Raw genomic sequence first — 19,577 nt, forward strand, 5'->3', positions numbered from 1 at the left:
CCTAACCTTCGCAAAACCGTCACTGCTGGTAATTAGTAATAATAACGATTTAAAAACAATAAGAAAGGAAGTCGCCCAACTCACAGTACACGCACTATTTCTACATTCACAGATGGAATGAAGAAAAGCTTTGTCAAAATGGTCGAATGCTGGTTGAATCCCGGACTTCCCGATAGAAGCGCAAAAGCTAATCACTCAGTCATGTTTGTTGTGCAGTTGTATTTAGCTTAACTTAAATATTTTCCGTAGTCCTTTTTTTTTCAAGGGGGGGAGTTCCGTAATGATATGTTGAATCCCTCTTGTTAAAAATTCAGAAAACTTGAGGATTGGGTAAACTGTGATGGTGGTTCTATAAAACTTAACTGTAGAATTTCAAGAATATACAGAACCAAAAGCTCTAGATATGCAGCCTTTAAGTGTATCATATAAATCTAAGTATTTCTCTTATGTTTTATTTTAATTTTATTTTGTTTCAAAAAGAGGGTATGGAATATTTTGAAGTAAAAATACTACATACTATTTTGCTAGTTATTTGTGTATTCTTTTAAAAGAAGTGTTTACTTTTAGGGTTGGCTGGTTTACACCAACTTTTTTTTTAATAACTGGTTTAAACCACAAAAATAAAAAGAATGAAAAATGCGAATCGTGTGAACTTCATGGTGACGTTTCCAGATATCAAACCACCTGCAATAGTTTTATTTCCCTTTCACCTTTTAATCAAGGTGCCCCATGTTCAATTCTCGGTCGAACCACAAACCTTCTTTCATGCGTAACCCAAGTAGCGGTTCGGATGTCAGTTTAAGCGAAAGTCTTCTCCTTGATAACGTCGATATTTCGTAAGGATGTTAAAGCCTAAACATACGAAACAAACCAAATTGTATATTTCTGCATGCCTAAATGTCTGTTGTTTTATAAAGAAGCCAAGATTGCTTAAATATTTTGATAGAAATTGGCAAAATTTATCGATTGCCTACGTAGCTTCCAACATTAGCTTGGATTGGACTTTCAATGATATCTACGTACTAAATTTGTAATTTGAATACCTCAGTTTTAGCGGACTGATTATGGTACGTTGACCTTTAAATTTTACATGCAAAGCAATAACAGGATTTTCCCGTTATTGTCTTACATTTCAAGTAATGACGGGATTTTCCCAATGCCTACGGCGGGAGATTCTCAATTTAAGAAATTTACTGACCGGACTTCTTTAAGCTTGTGGGAGTTCTTCCGGCATAACTCCGCTGTTGCATAATAACACCAAGGCGAAACAAACTTATTTCTGTGAATATGTAATATAAATACATAAAGCAAAAAACCTAAATCAAAAAAGCCTCGTTTAAACCAAAAAAGCCTGGTTTAAACATCCCCCCCAAAAACGGATTTTTGGCATTTTCAAAAACAACCATGGTTCTTGCCAACTCTGCTTACTTTTGTATATAGGAGGTTAAAAAATTCTTATTATATACATTGGTTAATCCTGTGGAATTCATAATGTAAATATGTTGAAGAAAAATTGTTTGAAATATCTTTTCGACATTCATAGTTTATTTTCGATGTTTTATATTATTATCAGCATCAACCACTAATTAAATGATTTTTTGTGCTATAGAGAAGCGATACAAAGTCTGTTTTATCAATTTAAAGCAGTATTTTGAAAAAAGCCCAAAATTTCCCAAGCAAAAAAGCGAAGCAGAAAAAACCGAGTTTTTTTTCAAAAAAGCCGGTTTTTTCCGAGCCTTTGCATCTCTAATTATTATTATTATTATTATTATTATTATTATTATTATTATTATTATTATTATTATTATTATTATTATTATTATTATTATTAATAATATTATTATTATTATTATTATTATTATTATTATTATTATTATTATTATTATTATTATTATACCCTAATAAACATAGATTTCGAAATGCTTCATTGAGCAAATAGGGGTAGCTGAAAATGGAATGATTAATATATGTATAATTAAAACACAAATAACAAAACACAATAGATGACTAGTTAGCTCCCAGCGGTACGTTACAGAAAGACAAGGATTATAAACGCAGTTTAGAACACAGTTGGTAATATTAAAAAATCAAATTTTAATGTTAGGAAAGCGATCTTTAATATTGTTCTCTTTTTCCTATTATTGTTCAGTTTACAACTAAAAAGGAAAACTACCATAAGTTACATCAGAAATAGAATTAAGTTTGGGTAGGGGTGCAGGCTTAACTTGCCCCATTCTAACGTAAACTAACCTACTCTATCCTACCTTTTTTTTTTTTCATATCCTGCTCCAACGTAATCTATCCTCAATTATTCTACCATTAGCCTACATGTTATGAAATTAATGCGTGGACCCCTTCTGTGAAATATTGGCCCAGAAATGGAAAGAAGTTAATCTCTCCCCGCTCTCTCTCTCTCTCTTTCACACACACACACATACACACACACACGCACGCACACAGACAGAAAAAGTATGGCGTGTCTAACTTCCTGGCCTACACGTTCTCTACAAAATGATACTTTGGTGAGGTACTCTTATACAAACTTTATCCACACCTGTACAAATCACCTTTGATACAGAGTAAAAGTAATCAAATAACATACAGACAAAAGAAATGAAATGAAATCTTTGAGTTTTACGTCCCACGTTTATGCCGGCTAGGCTAAAGGAGACGGTGATGATGAGAGACAGACAAAACAAAATATGCTATTCTAACCAACAATAATTCACTTACAATTTCATTTTAAAAAGACATTAAAAAAACAAATATCAACAAAGTAGTGTCGTGCCGTGGAAAATCAGCGCCAGGGGCGAGAGCATACAACAGCGCTCCCGTACATATGAGTGAGGTCGATAGCCCAGCCGCGAAGCGCGAGGATGGTTGGTGCAAAGCGTAAGAACATTTTCAAATATATATCCTGCTTTTCCTTGATTTTGAACACTTTTCCTTACTTTTTCCTTCAATATTATGTTTCCTTTTGTTTTTCCTCCCGAAATTTGCGCCCTCTTATTTGGGCTGCCTCCCCACTCGCCTTCCCTCCCACGGCACAGTACTGAAACAATGGAAAGCTTGAAACAAACAAATTTAGTTTTGCTGTACGCTAACATACATAATTTCTGACAAGTGATTATCCATATCAGCCATTATATAATATAATAAGGTCAAGTATCTATTTCCATGTTCTGAAAAGATCTAAATTGTATTAATTATGGGTTCCATATATCGCGTAATAACAACGATGAGATGGATATTAGAAACGAAAATGTGTGTAGGCAGTAGTAACACATAAACAGAATTGTTACTATTACTGTTATGTTGTACGCGTATTTTCGTAGTGATATAATGTTGATACTCATGTGTGGCACTGGTATTGATATTGCTGTTTGTCTACGTATGTGGACCACCTGCTATTATTCTACTGTGCTATGAATTTTTGTTCCCATTACCCGATATATGCAACCCACTGCGCAGTACTGTCTCGCTGGCTGCCTATACGAATGGCGTTTGCATCCTTTCTGTGTGTTATCCCATCTTCGTACATTGAGATAAAACTGCGTATATATATATATGGGTGATGTATGCACCCAAAACAAAAACACGTATTTTCTTGTTTTCGTTTCTTCTTTCTTCCTGCTTCTTACCACCCATTTCGCTCATTTCCGTAATACATTGTGTAGTGTTGCCACGAGATGAGACGAGACGAGACTTCAGGCTGTCTCGTCTCGTCTCGTGCTAAGCTTGTCTCGTCTCGTGTCTCGTCTCGAAAAAATGTGCTCGTCCCGTCTCGTGTCTCGTCTCGAGAGGTTCTGTCCCGTCTCGTCTCGTCTCGTTTATCTCGTTTTGTCTCGTAAAATTTAACCAGCATACCATGGGAACGAAAGTAAAATGTGGCAGGCTGCACCATGCTAATCAAGGTACAACTAAGTTACAAGTATTACCCAGAACACACAAGACAAGAAATGTCACTGTAGCTACACCGTGAAGTCTTCACCTCTGGTGTATGTGGTAGTCGTTTCGATCTCGGTTAGTGCCATGTGAGCTTTGTGGTGGACAAACATTGAATGTGTGTGGGGGCCGCGGTGGCTCAGTGGTAGAGCGTTCACCTCTGGTGCTTGGGGTCTCGGGTTCGATCCCAGCCCCGCCAAGTGAACTTTGTGGTGGACAAACACCATGTGCGTGGGTTTTCTCGGGGTTTTCCCGTTTCCTCCCACTTTCTTCATTCCACCATTTCATTCATTACTCATCATCACTGTTTCCTTTAGCCTAACCGGCATAACCGTGGAACGTAAAACTCAAAGATTTCATTTCATTTTTCGAATGTGTGTGTTTTCTCGAAGTTGTCTAGTATCCTACCACTTTCTTCATTCCACTAATTTTCCCATCATCATCCATTCTGCCAAAGTTGCCTAAAGGTCTTAAAAATAAATTCAAATAAGCTCACAAGGCAAGGACAAATAGTTTACAAGATAATATATCTCTGCTGTTAGTTGTCTGAGGCTTCTCGACCCTGGCTTCTTCTTTTTTTTTCATTCTAAAACATTGAAATTTGTTTCACCAGTTTCAATACACGAATATACAGTAAATTGCTCATAGGTACGTCGAAGATGAAGACACTAATGTTAAATAATGTTTACACGACAAGCAAAGTTCGATGTAAAGGTCTCATCATCCCCGACACTATCGTATACTATCAGCCCACTTGCTTTATAGTGACTGTATATATATATATATATATATATATATATATATATATATATATATATATATATATATATAGAGAGAGAGAGAGAGAGAGAGAGAGAGAGAGAGCGAGAGAGAGATGGAAAGATATATAGATAAATAGAGAGATAGAGATGTGTGTACACTTTGATTCCATATATTCCAGCCTTTAGGTTTCACAGTGTTAACCCATAACAATCCAAAAACTACTTTCCATTTTAGCATATATAGATTTGTTGCAATTATTTTTTTTTTTTAAAAAAAAAAGCTCGGAACCAAATAATTTTATTGAGTAATGGAAAGTATTTGATTGAAATTTTATATGTTACTGCACACTAAGCTCTACTTAAAGTGCCATAGTAATGGGAGCTGAACGACACATCGGACGAAAGAATGCTTGGGGTCAGTCTTCATCTCCATGGTTCAAATCTGTTCCCATAACCGCGGGGTGTGTGCTACTATGTGGTGCTTGCCCCGTGTGTGTAACAAACTCATGACAGTACACCCAGATTAGCTAGTGGTCTAAAAAAAAAAAAAAATAGCGTCTGATGAAGCCAAAGTGGCGAAACTGTAACACGCATGTAGTTTTTTATGTGAATATAGTGTTTTGCTCAGCAAATAGTTTGTTTGTTCTATATAAAAAAAAGTTGATTTTTGGGTGGCCATTTTGGATTAAAGTTTCTTATATTGTCGTGATCTATTTGCAATCATACAACGTACATCTTCATACCAAGCCGAGCGGTCTGCGGCGATAGATCATCGGCTTTAAGGCCCCGAGTTGAGTCCCGGAAGGGTCATGTGTATGAATTTTAACAGCATTTGTTTTTTCGTATTGTGTCAGGAGGGAAATCGTTTCATTCAATAGACAGAGGACACTTTTCTATGAAGGCTTTTCAACATGTTTTCTCACAAAGGGGATTTTTCTTTTGCAATCTACATGACCACTGGCAATTTCAATCTTGGCCATTCCCGCCAGCGTTTTCATTTTCGAGACACGAGACGAGACGAGACGAGACACGAGAAATGTCTGGTCTCGTGGCAACACTAACATTGTGACAATGTTGTACACGTGATTGGTCAATTTCCGGATGTTCTGCTCTCTTCTCATGGGTGCGTTGTACCTCATTGCCTTGCGTCGACTATGGGTAGTATTTCGTACATTTAAAGTTTTTCGATATCTCTTCTCGTTCTCGCTATATTCCACATAATCTCATTTTGACCCCATTTTTATGCCCCTATTTGACCCTTTCAATGCGCTTGTTGGCCGATATTTAAAAAAAATGCATGTCGCTTCTATTTCAATGTTCTTTATGTCTGTGCAATCTTATCACAATCGGTGTGTTACACCTGGAACCCTGCCTTGTTAGTATGGTTCTTATATTGTCCATTAACGCAGTGCATTATAATTTGGCCATATCTTCCCTGAAAAATTGAATATTCCTCTCTCGTAAGCACGGGTGAAACATGAACAAGCCAAAAGAGAGTTTATTTATTTATATTTATTGATTTACTGATTTGAGTAGCGTCCCATAGTTAACCAGAGATAACGGAGATGGTGATAATAACTGAAATAGTAGAACGATTGGCACAAGATAGAATTGAACCAGGAACCCGTGGCGGCGCTCGGCTCTTAATATTAGGGGGGCAAGAGAGGAGGTAAGAAAACTTTTGTGGAGGCGAGGCAACCACACTTGTTTTGGTTTGAATATTATTATTATCGGTTGTACATATTATTATTATTATTATTATTATTATTATTATTATTATTATTATTATTATTATTATTATTATTATTATTATGCACTGGCTGACATTGAAAACCGGGGGGCGAAGGAGGGGTGAGAAAGAATATTGGGATGGCGGTCGCCCCTCCTCGGCCCCCTGTAGCGCCGCCACTGACCTCCCATATAGAGGTGAATTCTCTACAACCTCTGAGATACTAAGACCTTTCAACAGGAATTTATGTTTCGCCTATATCCAGGGTGAGATAGAGCTAATTATATAAACTGTTAACAAAACTATAGGGGAAATTCGAATAAGCCAGGGCGGCATCGTGACTCAGTGGTAGTCAGTTTGCTTCCCTCTGGTGCGTGTAGTCCCTGATTCGATTCCGGACCAAGTAAGTTTGTGGTGGACAACATCGTGTCCGTGAATTTTCTCGGGGTACTCCGGTTTCCTTCCACAATCTCATTCCATCAATCCTTTCATTATCTTTCGTTTGCCTTAATCATCATCTCCCTTAGCGTAAAGGTTATACTGAGATGTTAAGCTGAAAGATTTCTAATTAGCCAAATATAGTTTCGTTTCTCGATTACATCTACAGTAAGTAAGATGAGACACACTTAGGATATAAATTGTTCATAGGGCTGTAGGCAAAATAGAAGTAGTTCACCACAAAGAGACTAATTTCAGCAGTCTTAATTCAAATTTATATTTACTTTATCCGTCAATATTAATTTTACTAATAATTATGCCCTAATCACATGTCCTAATTTCTAAATTACTGTCAACATGTCCTAATCACAACATGTCATAAACAAGCTTCTTAGTATGAAATTATTAAATAGGGGCACAATATAGGCTACATTAGTTTTCCTTTTCATAACAGGAGTGAATATTTTTCGTAAATATATATAGTCGAATGAGACTGGCAATAGTAATCTTGATTATTTTGTTGTATTTTATTGATGCTCCACATTCATTCACTGCACCGAGTGTATATGATGCGAAATCAATTACCTCTACAGGGTTCTGAAACACAATTTGAAAGGATTAGGTGACTGAGGTGTGTTACATTGTTGAAAAGATGAGTTCTAGAGATGGATAAAAAGGTTATGGGTTATTCTTGCTACACATTTCATTTAAGTGATTCCTCGTCTAGTTGAAGAGATTCAAATTGGGCATATGTCGGACAGATGGGGGCCAGCATTTATTACCAAGTACTATTATTATTATTATTATTATTATTATTATTATTATTATTATTATTAGTAGTAGTAGTAGTAGTAGTAGTAGTAGTAGTAGTAGTAGTAGTAGTAGTAGTAGTAGTAGCAGCAGTAGTAGTAGTAGTAATAGTAGTAGTAGTAGTAGTAGTAGTAGTAGTAGTAGTAGTAGTAGGTACGGGTGTAGAAGCCTCGCACGGGTTGGTTGGGTTCTACTCTACACATAAGTATAAATCTGGGCCTCATCTGAGCGACATAACCCTCGAAATTGTAACATGTATAATGATCCACTAACAAATACATGACCTCATTTTTCTCGAAATGTACAACTTATTACATACAACTTTCAGCCTCTAATTCTTCAATTAGAATTTGTATGTGAGATTTGGTACGCTATCCAGGGGCACACCCACGCGGGAGGTCCACGCCGTCTTTCTTAACAAAACTGTACTTGTTTTAACTTAGAAGTGATTACTGTAGCTTAAAGATTTGATTTTTAGTCCTCATCACTACGCTTTCTTTCTTATAAAAATAATCTACTTGTATATTTTTATGGAGAATATGGGTAGCAGCAATTAACAATTACTTATCGTCGAGGGTGCCGCGCTGGCTCAGTGGTAGAGCGCTTAGCTCTGGTGTGTGGGGTCCACGGTTCGATTCCTGGCCAAGTAAGTTTATGGTGGACAACATCGTGTCCGTGGGTTTTCTCAGGATAATCCTGTTTCCTTCCACTTTCTCACTCCACCAATTCCTCCCTCATTATTCACTTACTTTAATCATCGTCTTCCTTAGCCGCCTGACAAACATAATCGTGGAACATTAAATTCAAAGATTTCATTTTCGTTTTATTTATAGTCGTTTCAGGTGCAGAATAACACCGGTTCAATATTACATAGTCGTAGTATCTTGTACTATTGGACTCGCCCCAAAAAACTTTGAACCACTCCCAGCAAAAATTTCTGGATGCGCGCCTGTCCCTACCGAAAGTCCAATCCGTGATCTTACAAACAGAATATACGTACGTTAGACTTTTGCCCACGAATTTGCCCAACAGTTGCTAATGTGTTAAGAGCAAAATTAAATCCTGTTTACAAATTAAGTGTTATCTTTAACATAGTATCTACTAACATTGTAATCAAGCCAATAATTTCAGTCAATTTCATATTTATTTAATTCAGTTATCATCGCTTTCCCCTAAAAGTTTTTTTCTCTGTACCCGTCAGTGTTTGACGTATTTTGAGCACAGAAATGCATAGAATTGATCAATTATGAGCTTACATGAATAGCTCAATAAACTGGAAGCAAATTTACTCTATTGTTTCTGGTATCACAATCAAAATAAATTATAAGAACCAAGAAGTATTTTACAATGAATATTTAGTCTAATTTTCTTTGCACCATATTGAAGATAAATTAATAACGCTAAAAGAATAAGGGTGAACCAAAAAAGATTATAACAACACATTAGAAAAGATTAACGTATTTGTACTTACGGATTTCATGTTAAAAACTAAAAATTGAAAACGAAGCACAAAGGAAATGACTGCAAATATCAGGTCGTAATGATATTTTATATATATTTTCTGTGCTTATTTGAAACAAATAACATTTTTCTCTATCAGATAGTGCCAGATGGGTTAACATTTATCTTTCTGTATTTCCTTTCCTTCTGTGTAAGATATTTATCGCTATGGAAACCTGTTTGCAACTTCAGGTGAATATGAAAATATCTCTCACACCTGTTCATGTTTTCATTAAATACATTCATTCTGTAGCTGGTTTCAGCCATCGTATAGATTTGTGAATAGATAGAACCCTGGAGCTTGGTTTTCAGGTTCAATTCCCGTTGAGAACACAACACTTTAAACACAAAGCCCTTTGACTGTTAGGATGGGACTGGAAATGGCATAACCCCTACTTTCAGTAATAGTATTAAATGTCAATGAAATTATTATCTTTCAGTTTTACATCCCACTGTTATGCTGGCTAGGCAAAAGAGACGGTGATAATGAGAAATGAATGCAATGGTGAAAATGAAGAAAGGAGGAGAAAGCGAGAGAACCACGAGAAAATCCACGCAAAAGGTGTTTGTCCACCACAAAGTCCACTTGACGCGAGATGGGATCTAACCAGGGACCCCACTCAAAATAGGTGAACGCTCTCCCACTGAGTCCCCGCGATCCCAGTAATAATCTTAATCATACATAGTTTGGCAGTCTACCGTGGTTTCCCATTAGACCTATGAGACGAAACAAATTTTAATACATTTTATAACTTTTTCTCCCTGTAACCTTATTAGGATCACGCTAATGAATCTTGTAAGATGGTAATGCTATTAGAATCGCACTAGAGGGTCTTGTAAGATTTTAATGTTATTAGGATCACGTTTGTGGGCCTTATAAAATTGTAATGTTATTAGGATCACGCTAGTGAGTCTTATAGGATTGTAGTGTTACTAGAATCACGCTAGTGTGTCTTATAAGATTGTAACGTTAGTAGAATTATGCTAGTCGGCTTTATAAGATTACTATGTTATTAGAATCACGCTAGATTGCTTTATAGGATTGGTGTGTTATTAGGATCGTGTTAGTGGGCCTTATAAAATTGTAATGTTATTAGGATCACGGTGGTGAGCATTATAAGAGTGTAACGTTATTAGGATCACGCCTGTGGGCCTTATAAGATTGTAATGTTATTAGGATCACGCTAGAGGATCTTATTGTAATGTTATTAGGATCACGCTAGAGGATCTTATTGTAATATTATTAGGATCACGCTAGAGGATCTTATAAGATTGTAATGTTATTAGAATCACGCTAGTGAGCCATATAAGATTGTGTTAGTAGTACTTCCACACGTAATTCATACAATCACTCTCCAGCGAAACCGAAATTTATTTTATTTATAATTTTTGCAATAGTTAGATAGAGCGATTAGCAAGGCTAATTCACTAATAGAGTCAATCCATTAATATCTTAATGGCCAACAGTAACTTTAACGTGTGTCCGTTACTCCACACGCTAACTCTTGAACGAAAGCAGTTTTTTTTAAAATTCTGTTTACTTTTTTCAATAGATCTCGACTGAATTCGTTAATGAAACCATTCCCGTTAACATCTTAACAAGTAGCACTGGCTTTCACGGTGGCTAGCTATATACTTCATATCCCAAATGTATTGTGAGTTTCGCGTGATCCTCTTTTACTGCTTTTAGCAGAGTTTATTTAATTTATAATTTTTTATAATTGCTTACAGTATTAGTGCGTATTTTATGTATGCTCATAAATTGTCTCTTCCCAGAAAGGAAATATAAAGTTTTAATAGTTCATCCTAAATATAGGCAAATTAACAATATCAAAATTTCACTCCCGACGAAACGGTGTAACCATATGTGCTAAGCAGAAGGAACAACCAAGGAGAAGGCAACTTATAAAGTGTTCCACATCCAAATCTATCAGCTAGGAAACAATTTTGTTTGAAAAGATGCATAGGCTTCATACTAACAAATTTGTTATAAATAATTTCTTCTGCATCACTTTTTCTCTGTTCGTTTTAAACTATATGTATAGTATCAGGACGTTGTGTATCAGCGTACTTTAGGTAGTACAGACGTTTCGGTGGTAGAGGATTTACTGATGTCAAGATCCTAATTTCTATTTCCGACATGCGTTTGTAAATTATGATATTGCATCCCTGAATCTTTTCAGGTTTCTTCCATTCCTCCTTTCTTATCTGTTCCCATTTATGATATGTCTCCTTTAGTGCAGAAAGCATAACTATGTAATATTTCACTATAGATTGCGTTGAATTTGTTTCTCTCTTGATTCATTTCTTCTGTTTTCTCTCTTTCTTTTCTTTTATCTTAAAAATAACAAAAATCCACCTAAATCTTTATTGTAAGTTATCAATGATATTGCAATGTCTTTGAGGTAGAGTCAATAACGGTCCGGGTGTTTTCCTTCACCAATTATATTACACCATCAATATACAAATATCTTTGAATTTACAAAGAACAATTTAATTAAGTCTGTCCTTCTAAGCAACCAAGATGAAGGAGAAAGGTGTTTTGCACGGTTCCCCTTTTACTCAAAGCAGTCTCCAGAGAACCTGCAGGGTTTTAGGTGAGTCTTGCGGGAAACCTCCTCAGTCCAAAGCAGCTTCTCGAGGTTTTGTTGTAGTTAGGATTCCCTAGTTCAAAGCGACCTTGGGTTTGGGTAAAGGTGAGCTCCCTAGTCCAAGACGACCTCAGGAGCAGATGTTGGTTATTTGGTCAGCGGTCAAACTGATAGCTGGTTCCTCCTCAGTCTGCGCTTTTATACGTAGATGGCCTCCTGGTGGCTCGTTCATCCTCAGGATCCGTCGTCTTGGTTTCGTGTCTTCCTTGTTATAGTTTCTTGTCTGCTTGTATTGTTTGTAAATAGTAACACTTGTTATGGGAACATGTGCTCGAGTTGAAAGTGGGGATCCTTACAATGTGGTCATTCTATAATGATAGCAGTAAATTTCTCAGAAATCGTATAACGCAGAGAATTGCGTATTGCACTAAGAAGCTGAGGTGGACAACGTTCTAGGTATTTCGTAACATCACCGAATTAACAGTGTTGCCAACCCAATATAAAGTTATATTTTTTAAAAAAATAGCATTACGTGAGATTATTACATATTTTAAATCAACATGCCAAACGAGAACTTAAAATACCACGTTTATTATTCGTTGTTGCAAACTAAAGATGTTATAGTATCACAAACATCGAAAGTTTGGAAACCTCTAACACAGACACAACACAACGGAAATGCACAGGACAATACACATCGAAAGTATCGTAGCGTTGAAATGACTTGTTTCGAATGAATAGGAATCAAGTTACAAGGGCTCGAAAATTTGAATTTTTTGAAATGTTTTATGTCGAAAAATAGTTATATAAGTATCATATCCAGTACCTGTGTGGTTTGTAATGGATATGTAAATTATTTTACCGCTTACAGTACCTCCATATCTCAAACCATTCAGGAGATATGACAAACATTGCCGAAGTTTGCAACACTAGTTACATCATGTAACTGCGACAACTTGTAATAACAGCTACTGAAAGCTATTGTTGTAATGCTATAAAAGAGAAGGAAAACAACAATCATTTTGTTTTCCACAAATACGCCATTTTCAGCAGTGTTGCGAACTTTTCAAAGCTTATCATATCTCCGAAACGGTTTGAGATATCGAAATGCAGTAAACGGCAAAATACTTTGTACGTCGATTGCAAACTATACAAGTAACTAGATATGATACATATCTAAGCATTTTTGAAATAAAGCATTTAAAAAATCAAATTTTCAAGCCCTCGTAACTTGGATCTTATTAATTGGAAACAAGTTATACCATGATCATGGTATCCAACTCTAATATACTTTTGATGTGTGCTACCCGGTCCATCTGCGTTCTGCTGTATGAGTCTTAGAGACTTCCAAACTTTGGATGTTTGAAATACTATAACATTCTTAGTTTGCAACACTGAGTAATAAACGCGATGTTTTAACTTTTCGTTTGACATGTTGATTTGAAATATGTAATAATCTAACTTAGTGACATCTGAAAAACGTATAACTTTATTTGGATTGGCAACACTGTTCTTCCAGTGATATTACAGAGTACCTAGGACGTTGTGGCCGCCAGTACAGTTCCTTGGTGCAAAATTTCGCGTCTCTGCCTTTTACGATTTGTGAGATATTTACTACTATTATTATAAATGGACCACTCTGTATATGTACCACAATTTTCAAATTGCAATTTTGTAAATATTCGTATATATGAGCTGCTGGGAGCAGAATGGTATGCCACATTTTCTAACGTACGAGTAAACTGGGAAAGAGGGTTCAATACTTCAATGCAATTCAATGCAATGACACACACACACACAAACAGACTTTCCTTGCCATCTACAGGCACATTTCAGAATTAAATTACCTACATATTGTTCTGTGGTTCAATCCCAACCCATTCCACCTAATAACTAACTTTCACTGGAAGTGGCAAAAAAGAAATGGAATAAATCTTTCAGTTTTATGTCCCACGATTATACCATATAGGCTAAAGGAGACTGTAGTGGAATGAAGAAAGTGAGGAGTTGGCGTGGGTCAATGAAAACTTGACCCACGACCCACTGACCCACCCCCACCGTGACCCACGACCCACTCTGACCCACCACCCACCATGACACACTGTGACCCACCCTGACCCACCACCCACGGTGACCCACTCTGACCTACCACCTACCGTGACCCACTCTGACCCACCCCCCTCCATGAACCACTCTCATCCACTTTGACCTACTCTGACTCACCAAAATCCTTCGTCATCAACTCCGAATACGATTCACGGCCTCTTCTGAACTGACTAAAGAGTTTACACTTGTAATAAAACAAGACTGTGAAATTGTTACTAATCGAAGTTTGAATTTCTAGTCAATCGCTCAAGCACCACTCTGTTACAATAACGATGGATCTGACCTTTGCGATATAAAATGGTAAAGTGTTTGTCAATGAGGAAATTGAAACAGTTCGAGGTGGGGGGAAATTAGTGTGTGCCTAAAATATACTTGTACTAAGAGAGTATTCTTGCAAGTGTTAATTTCTGAACGAATTCCACAAAAAACTTCTATTCGCAGGAAAATACCCCTGTACAATATGGAAAAGGTTATGGTTTCTCAGTTCACAGTATTTTTCTCACAAAAGACTTGAAAAATCAGTTGTTCATAGGGTATAAAGGTACTCGGGTACCCTATGTGAGAGCATCCCCACAAAGTATGCTCATAATTGTAATTTGTGTAATCACTAAAACGCCATGTTAAATTTAAGTTACAAATATGCATAATTGCAATTATTATGAACATTTATTTAAAAGTAGTTAACCTAAAGCAAAGAAGAGAGTTATTAAAAAGTAGGTACAAAGTTGAATAACACAAATAAGCCATTAGTAATACAAGTATACATTTTCCGTAACTCGTAATTTTCCACCTTACAACAAATCTGAAATCGGATTTATTTCCTGTTGGTAACTTTTTGGCGGTAAATCATCCGCAGTGAAATGATGTCCATCCTTCAGCCAAGAAATAACTAGCTCGTCTACTTTGAGCTTGTCTAGCGGCGGGCAATTAACATTGATGAGCAACAATTTAGACAATGTTTGAGCACTTAATCTATTTCTAATATCAGTCTGTAAATTCATAAGGGGAAATCCCCGTTCGCACTCTGTCCTGGAAATTCATAATACTTCTACCCGATTTCTGCAACTTCTCATCGACAATCTACTTGTTAGACTTAAGTCTGATAACGATTTTCTCGGTCAGTTTTGAAATACTCAGCAAGAAGTATCATCTCTCTATCACCATACAACATCTTTTCCATATTGACCATGTCAGTTGGCAATGTCGACCCATGTAGATACCATTACCAAGTTCCCTCCTCCCGTCTAGAAAGCGAAAGGGAACGAGGTTCCTGGAAAGTATTCAGAGGTGAATGGGAATTTCCCTTCTTCTTCAACTTCAATTACCACACTGCTGTTTGCCATGTGCCAAATTACAATGAATTTCAATTAAATTATCATAGTATAATTATTTCCTTGTTGAATTATCAATACTTTTCAGTGGAAAAGAGGATGACATTTCAATGTTCCAAATCAAAGTAAGAAGACCAACGTAAAGGGAAAAAAGTGTAAAATTTTCCATACAATTATACGTACAATCCAAACTTCAAATTTCCGTGTAATTAAGCTTACAGTACAAATTTTATGCCTATTTTTCTCACAACTTTATGGGTTGATTGCCCTCTGCTGTAAGCGCTCCATATAATAAACATAAGCTTCAGCAATTATTATAGCAGAAAGCAATGGATATATGAAACCAAGCACTGTATTTATTGTTTCTAATTTTTTTCTTAAATAACATAGATCGTTTTCGATCATTTTTACAAACCAACTCACTACCAATTTTCCATATATAGAAAGTGCCCCATTCCATAAAGGAGAACTTTAAAAAATGCAAGGACACACACTGTTTATTTTCAATAAAGAGTTAATACACTGAATTTCATCTCCGTAAGTTTAACGGCTTGCGAGATACTCATTTTTTTTTTTTTTTTTTTTGCAAAAATTCGGATCCTCAATACCTCCTTAGGATATTATGCATTATAATAAAAGCAATATAACATCCCAATTTGGATTAAAGCCTAACTATATACCAAAAGTAATTTCATTTGACTTTGCAATTTGACCGTGATGATCAGGCACACATAGTTACATTCAATAAATTATATATAAATAATTTATATATTACAGTGATTCAAAAATGTATTTTTTCCAGTAGTTAGCTCTAAAAACCCACAGGTCTCGAAAACCAAGTTGTAGTGTAAGTCCTATTGCTATTATCACTATTAAAAATATCAATATCCAAAAGTGCCCGAAGTTCTTTTTTTACTTGGTTAGATATACTCACCTCAAGTAAGTAGACAGAAACAAAAATGAAATGAAATGAAATTTTTGAGTTTTACGTCCCACAGTTATGCCGGTTAGGCTAAAGGAGACAGTGATGATGAGTAACGAATGAAATGGTGGAATGAAGAAAGTGGGAGGAAACGGGAGAACCCCGAGGAAACCCACGCACACGGTGTTTGTCCACCACAAAGTTCACTTAGCGGGAGCAGGGTTTGAACCCGAGACCCCTAGCACCATAGGTTATACAGAAACAAGTGGAAAAAGAAGGGAAATGAAGGTCTTGAAAGTAAAACGAAGACAAATTTACCAGTCTTCAGAAGATACTTTGTACAATGCAGTGAGCAGAGAGGGTCGGTAGATCATACTGAGTCGGTGGGTCGCAGTGGGTCACGGTGGGTTGTGGGTCGCAGTGGGTCACAGTGGGTCATGGTGGGTGGTGGGTCGCAGTGGGTCACGGTGGGTGGTGGGTCACAGTGGGTCATGGTGGGTGGTGGGTCGCAGTGGGTCACATGATGTTGACCCACGACCCACTGACCCACTCAGAAAACTTGACCCACTGACCCACCGACCCACTGACCCACCGACCCACTGACCCACTCCATCTCTGGAGAGAACCCCGAGTAAACCCAGGAATGCGGTGTTTGTCCACCACAAAGTGAGCTGGGATTGATCCAGGGACCCCACGTCTAGAAGTGAAAGCTCTACTACTTATCGCATCATAGTAAATGTATTATTGATGATTGAGATTAGTTTTTTGCAGCGCATAGTACTGACAACATGCAGCATATACACGTTACGCTGTGTTATAACGTTACGCTATGCTAGCAACGAATATATGAACGTTTTAACCTTTTAGCTGCCTTCGAGAACCGAACGTAACTTTGAATTTGTAATTCAAGTACGACTTATAAAAAATTAAAATGTTGACTATTGTCATTTCAGATTTTGCAGGGGGGAGGGACGAGATATGTTGTCCATTGACATTAGAATTTCATGTTTATTATTAGTATACAATTTATTAAAAAGTATGTGTTTCTTCAACTCAAGGGGAGGGGCAATTGCTGGACCACCTTCCTCAAAAGACGACCCTGGCTATAGATTACTGACATTTCAATCGTAATAATAAATTGGGCTTAAGAAATTTCGTTGATTATATATAATTATATGTACTAATGTATGTGGTCAATGATTGTACTTAAGAATATAATTCTTCCAGATACTTTGTTATTTGACACCAGACGTTAATGCACTACGATCGATTATTCAATGGATACAGTTGATTTTCTGAAGGTCAAAATTTGTACATTTTAACAGATGAAATAATAATTACATCAAAATAAATAAATATTAATAAAATAAAATAAAAGCATAATGCCTAGCGCATGCAACATACCCCTAACTCAAGAAATAACCCAGAAATAAAATAATTAAAGCCAGTATCACACTGTAGAATAAAAACTTTTATAGTCTATATTTGTAATAGGAATCAGTGCGTTATTTAGGGGACACATAAGTTAATTGTCTCCTTAGATTGATATATATAGGCGCGGGTCAAAGGGGAGGGCTATAGCGCTATAGCCTCCCTCCTTGAGGCTCAGATATACACTGGATAAAATGGACTTCAATCCTATTTTCTTTTCACTGGATAAAGCGGCAAACTATGGTTTAGATATACCTTGATCATATCCTGGACCCGCGGCTATATATATATATATATATATATATATATATATATATATATATATATATATATATATATATATATATATATATAACCGTAGTAGTAATACACAAATGAAATACATTGAACTTTGTATACAAGTGAAATCTTGCTGTCTTGCAGCAAATCCTGAAATGCCGCTAACGGTGTGAAACATAACCTTCTAGTGTTAAGTAAAAATATGGCTATTTTTGTGAGATAAAATGTCTACATTCTATTTTTAGTGGCCTACTTTCATCAACACAACAGATCATGTAGCAGTGAACAACTGAAGAATTGAAAGCTAAATAACCTTAAACCTTTAACGAATGCGAACGATGTGGAAAGTCATAATTGTATACACGATTACAACAAAATAGTACAAACAGTGGTGGTTCTTACGGGAAATTCTCTAAATAAACATTAAATATTTATCGTTTCTAGCTACTGTAAAAAAAACATGGACTAACTGTTCTGTATAAGGATTAGATAATTAGTAAAGTTTGTTCACTTAGTTTAACGTGAGAAAGATTTAATTTTTACGGATGTAATTCCTTCACGAGTCGCCACTGAAAGCAAAATGATGATAAAACTATAACGTTTGTATACCTTCTGTTTAAAATAATGAAGAAATTGACGTATAAATAGCTATTTTGGGTAAAGAGCCTTTATTAATTTTTAATAGCCGTTTCAACCAAGCCGCGTCACTTCAGGTTTGCTAAGAAGGGTATGTGTGTGTGTCAAGGTTATCTACCGACAAAAGAATTTTACGTTTTTCATTAGCAAGCTAACTGGAATGCTCGTTCTTCGCATGGGAAAAATAAGTTTATTGAAACTATTTAAATCGCCTTTCCTCTTAGGATATGTATTTCAAAGAAAATGCTGTGTTAAAAATTATGCTCTTCTTTTGGTATAAATTTTGAAACACCCTACTTTGAAATAATTTTAAATCATCCTATAATAAAATTGATATTATTTTTAAAAAATGATATTATTTAAAAGAGACCCCGAAAATTATGACTTCGGTATTAATATAAATTATTTTTGATTATTTTAACACGTTCCCTAATTCTCACACACCCCAAGAGTCACAAATGGGTCTTACGTCCACAGGGTTGTGAGCTTGGACTTACAGTGCATCGGAAGATTTACCAATTAACTTAGGGACTAGGAAAATTATTGATTCGACACTAATATCAGTCGTTTTCAATTATGTTACATCTCATCATTTCTCTCCAGCAGTGTAAATGGAGTTGATTTGAATGACATCGGTATCACCATTCATTTCTTCGACCTTGAAAACTACGGATTCGACACTAATATCGGTCATTTCGATAATTTTTTTGCATGCCACCTTTTACACCCTGATAGGGGTGCTAATGGGGCTAAATGCGGAATTAAATGGCATCAAAAGTGCTATAATTCATCTCAGGAATCCCCGAATATTATGAATTTGAAATTAATAAGGTCATTTGTTTCATTTTTATATACTTCCCTTGCTTCACACGGCTTCCCTAGGGTCGCAAGTGGGTCTTATAACTATTGGGAGCTGAACTTAGTACACTAACTGTCACGAATCACCTTAGGAATCCTGAAAACTATTGATTCAACAATAGTATCGGTCGCTTTCATTTATTTCACATGTCACCAGTTCTCTCCAGGGAATACTAACGGGGCTAAATTTTGACTTGAATTTCATCAAGAGTGTCACTATTCATCTGTTCAACCCCGATA

The 19,577-nt window shown here is 36.2% G+C and overlaps 1 protein-coding gene across 1 annotated transcript in view; it reads right to left on the reverse strand.

Annotated features, from left to right (window-relative positions):
- Nucleotides 1-9,293, reverse strand: part of LOC145686595 (larval cuticle protein LCP-22-like) — a 29,824-nt gene extending 20,531 nt beyond the window's left edge. The window contains exon 1 of the mRNA XM_081760052.1: nt 9,155-9,293. Within this exon, the coding sequence (XP_081616178.1) occupies nt 9,155-9,163 (9 nt within the window). The 5' untranslated portion in view covers nt 9,164-9,293. The remainder of the gene's footprint in view (nt 1-9,154) is intronic.
- Nucleotides 9,294-19,577: the final 10,284 nt, after the last annotated feature.

This window comes from Thermobia domestica, chromosome 5 (assembly GCF_964235325.1).
Source record: "Thermobia domestica chromosome 5, izTheDome1.hap1.1, whole genome shotgun sequence".
Classification (NCBI taxonomy): Eukaryota; Metazoa; Arthropoda; class Insecta; order Zygentoma; family Lepismatidae; genus Thermobia; species Thermobia domestica.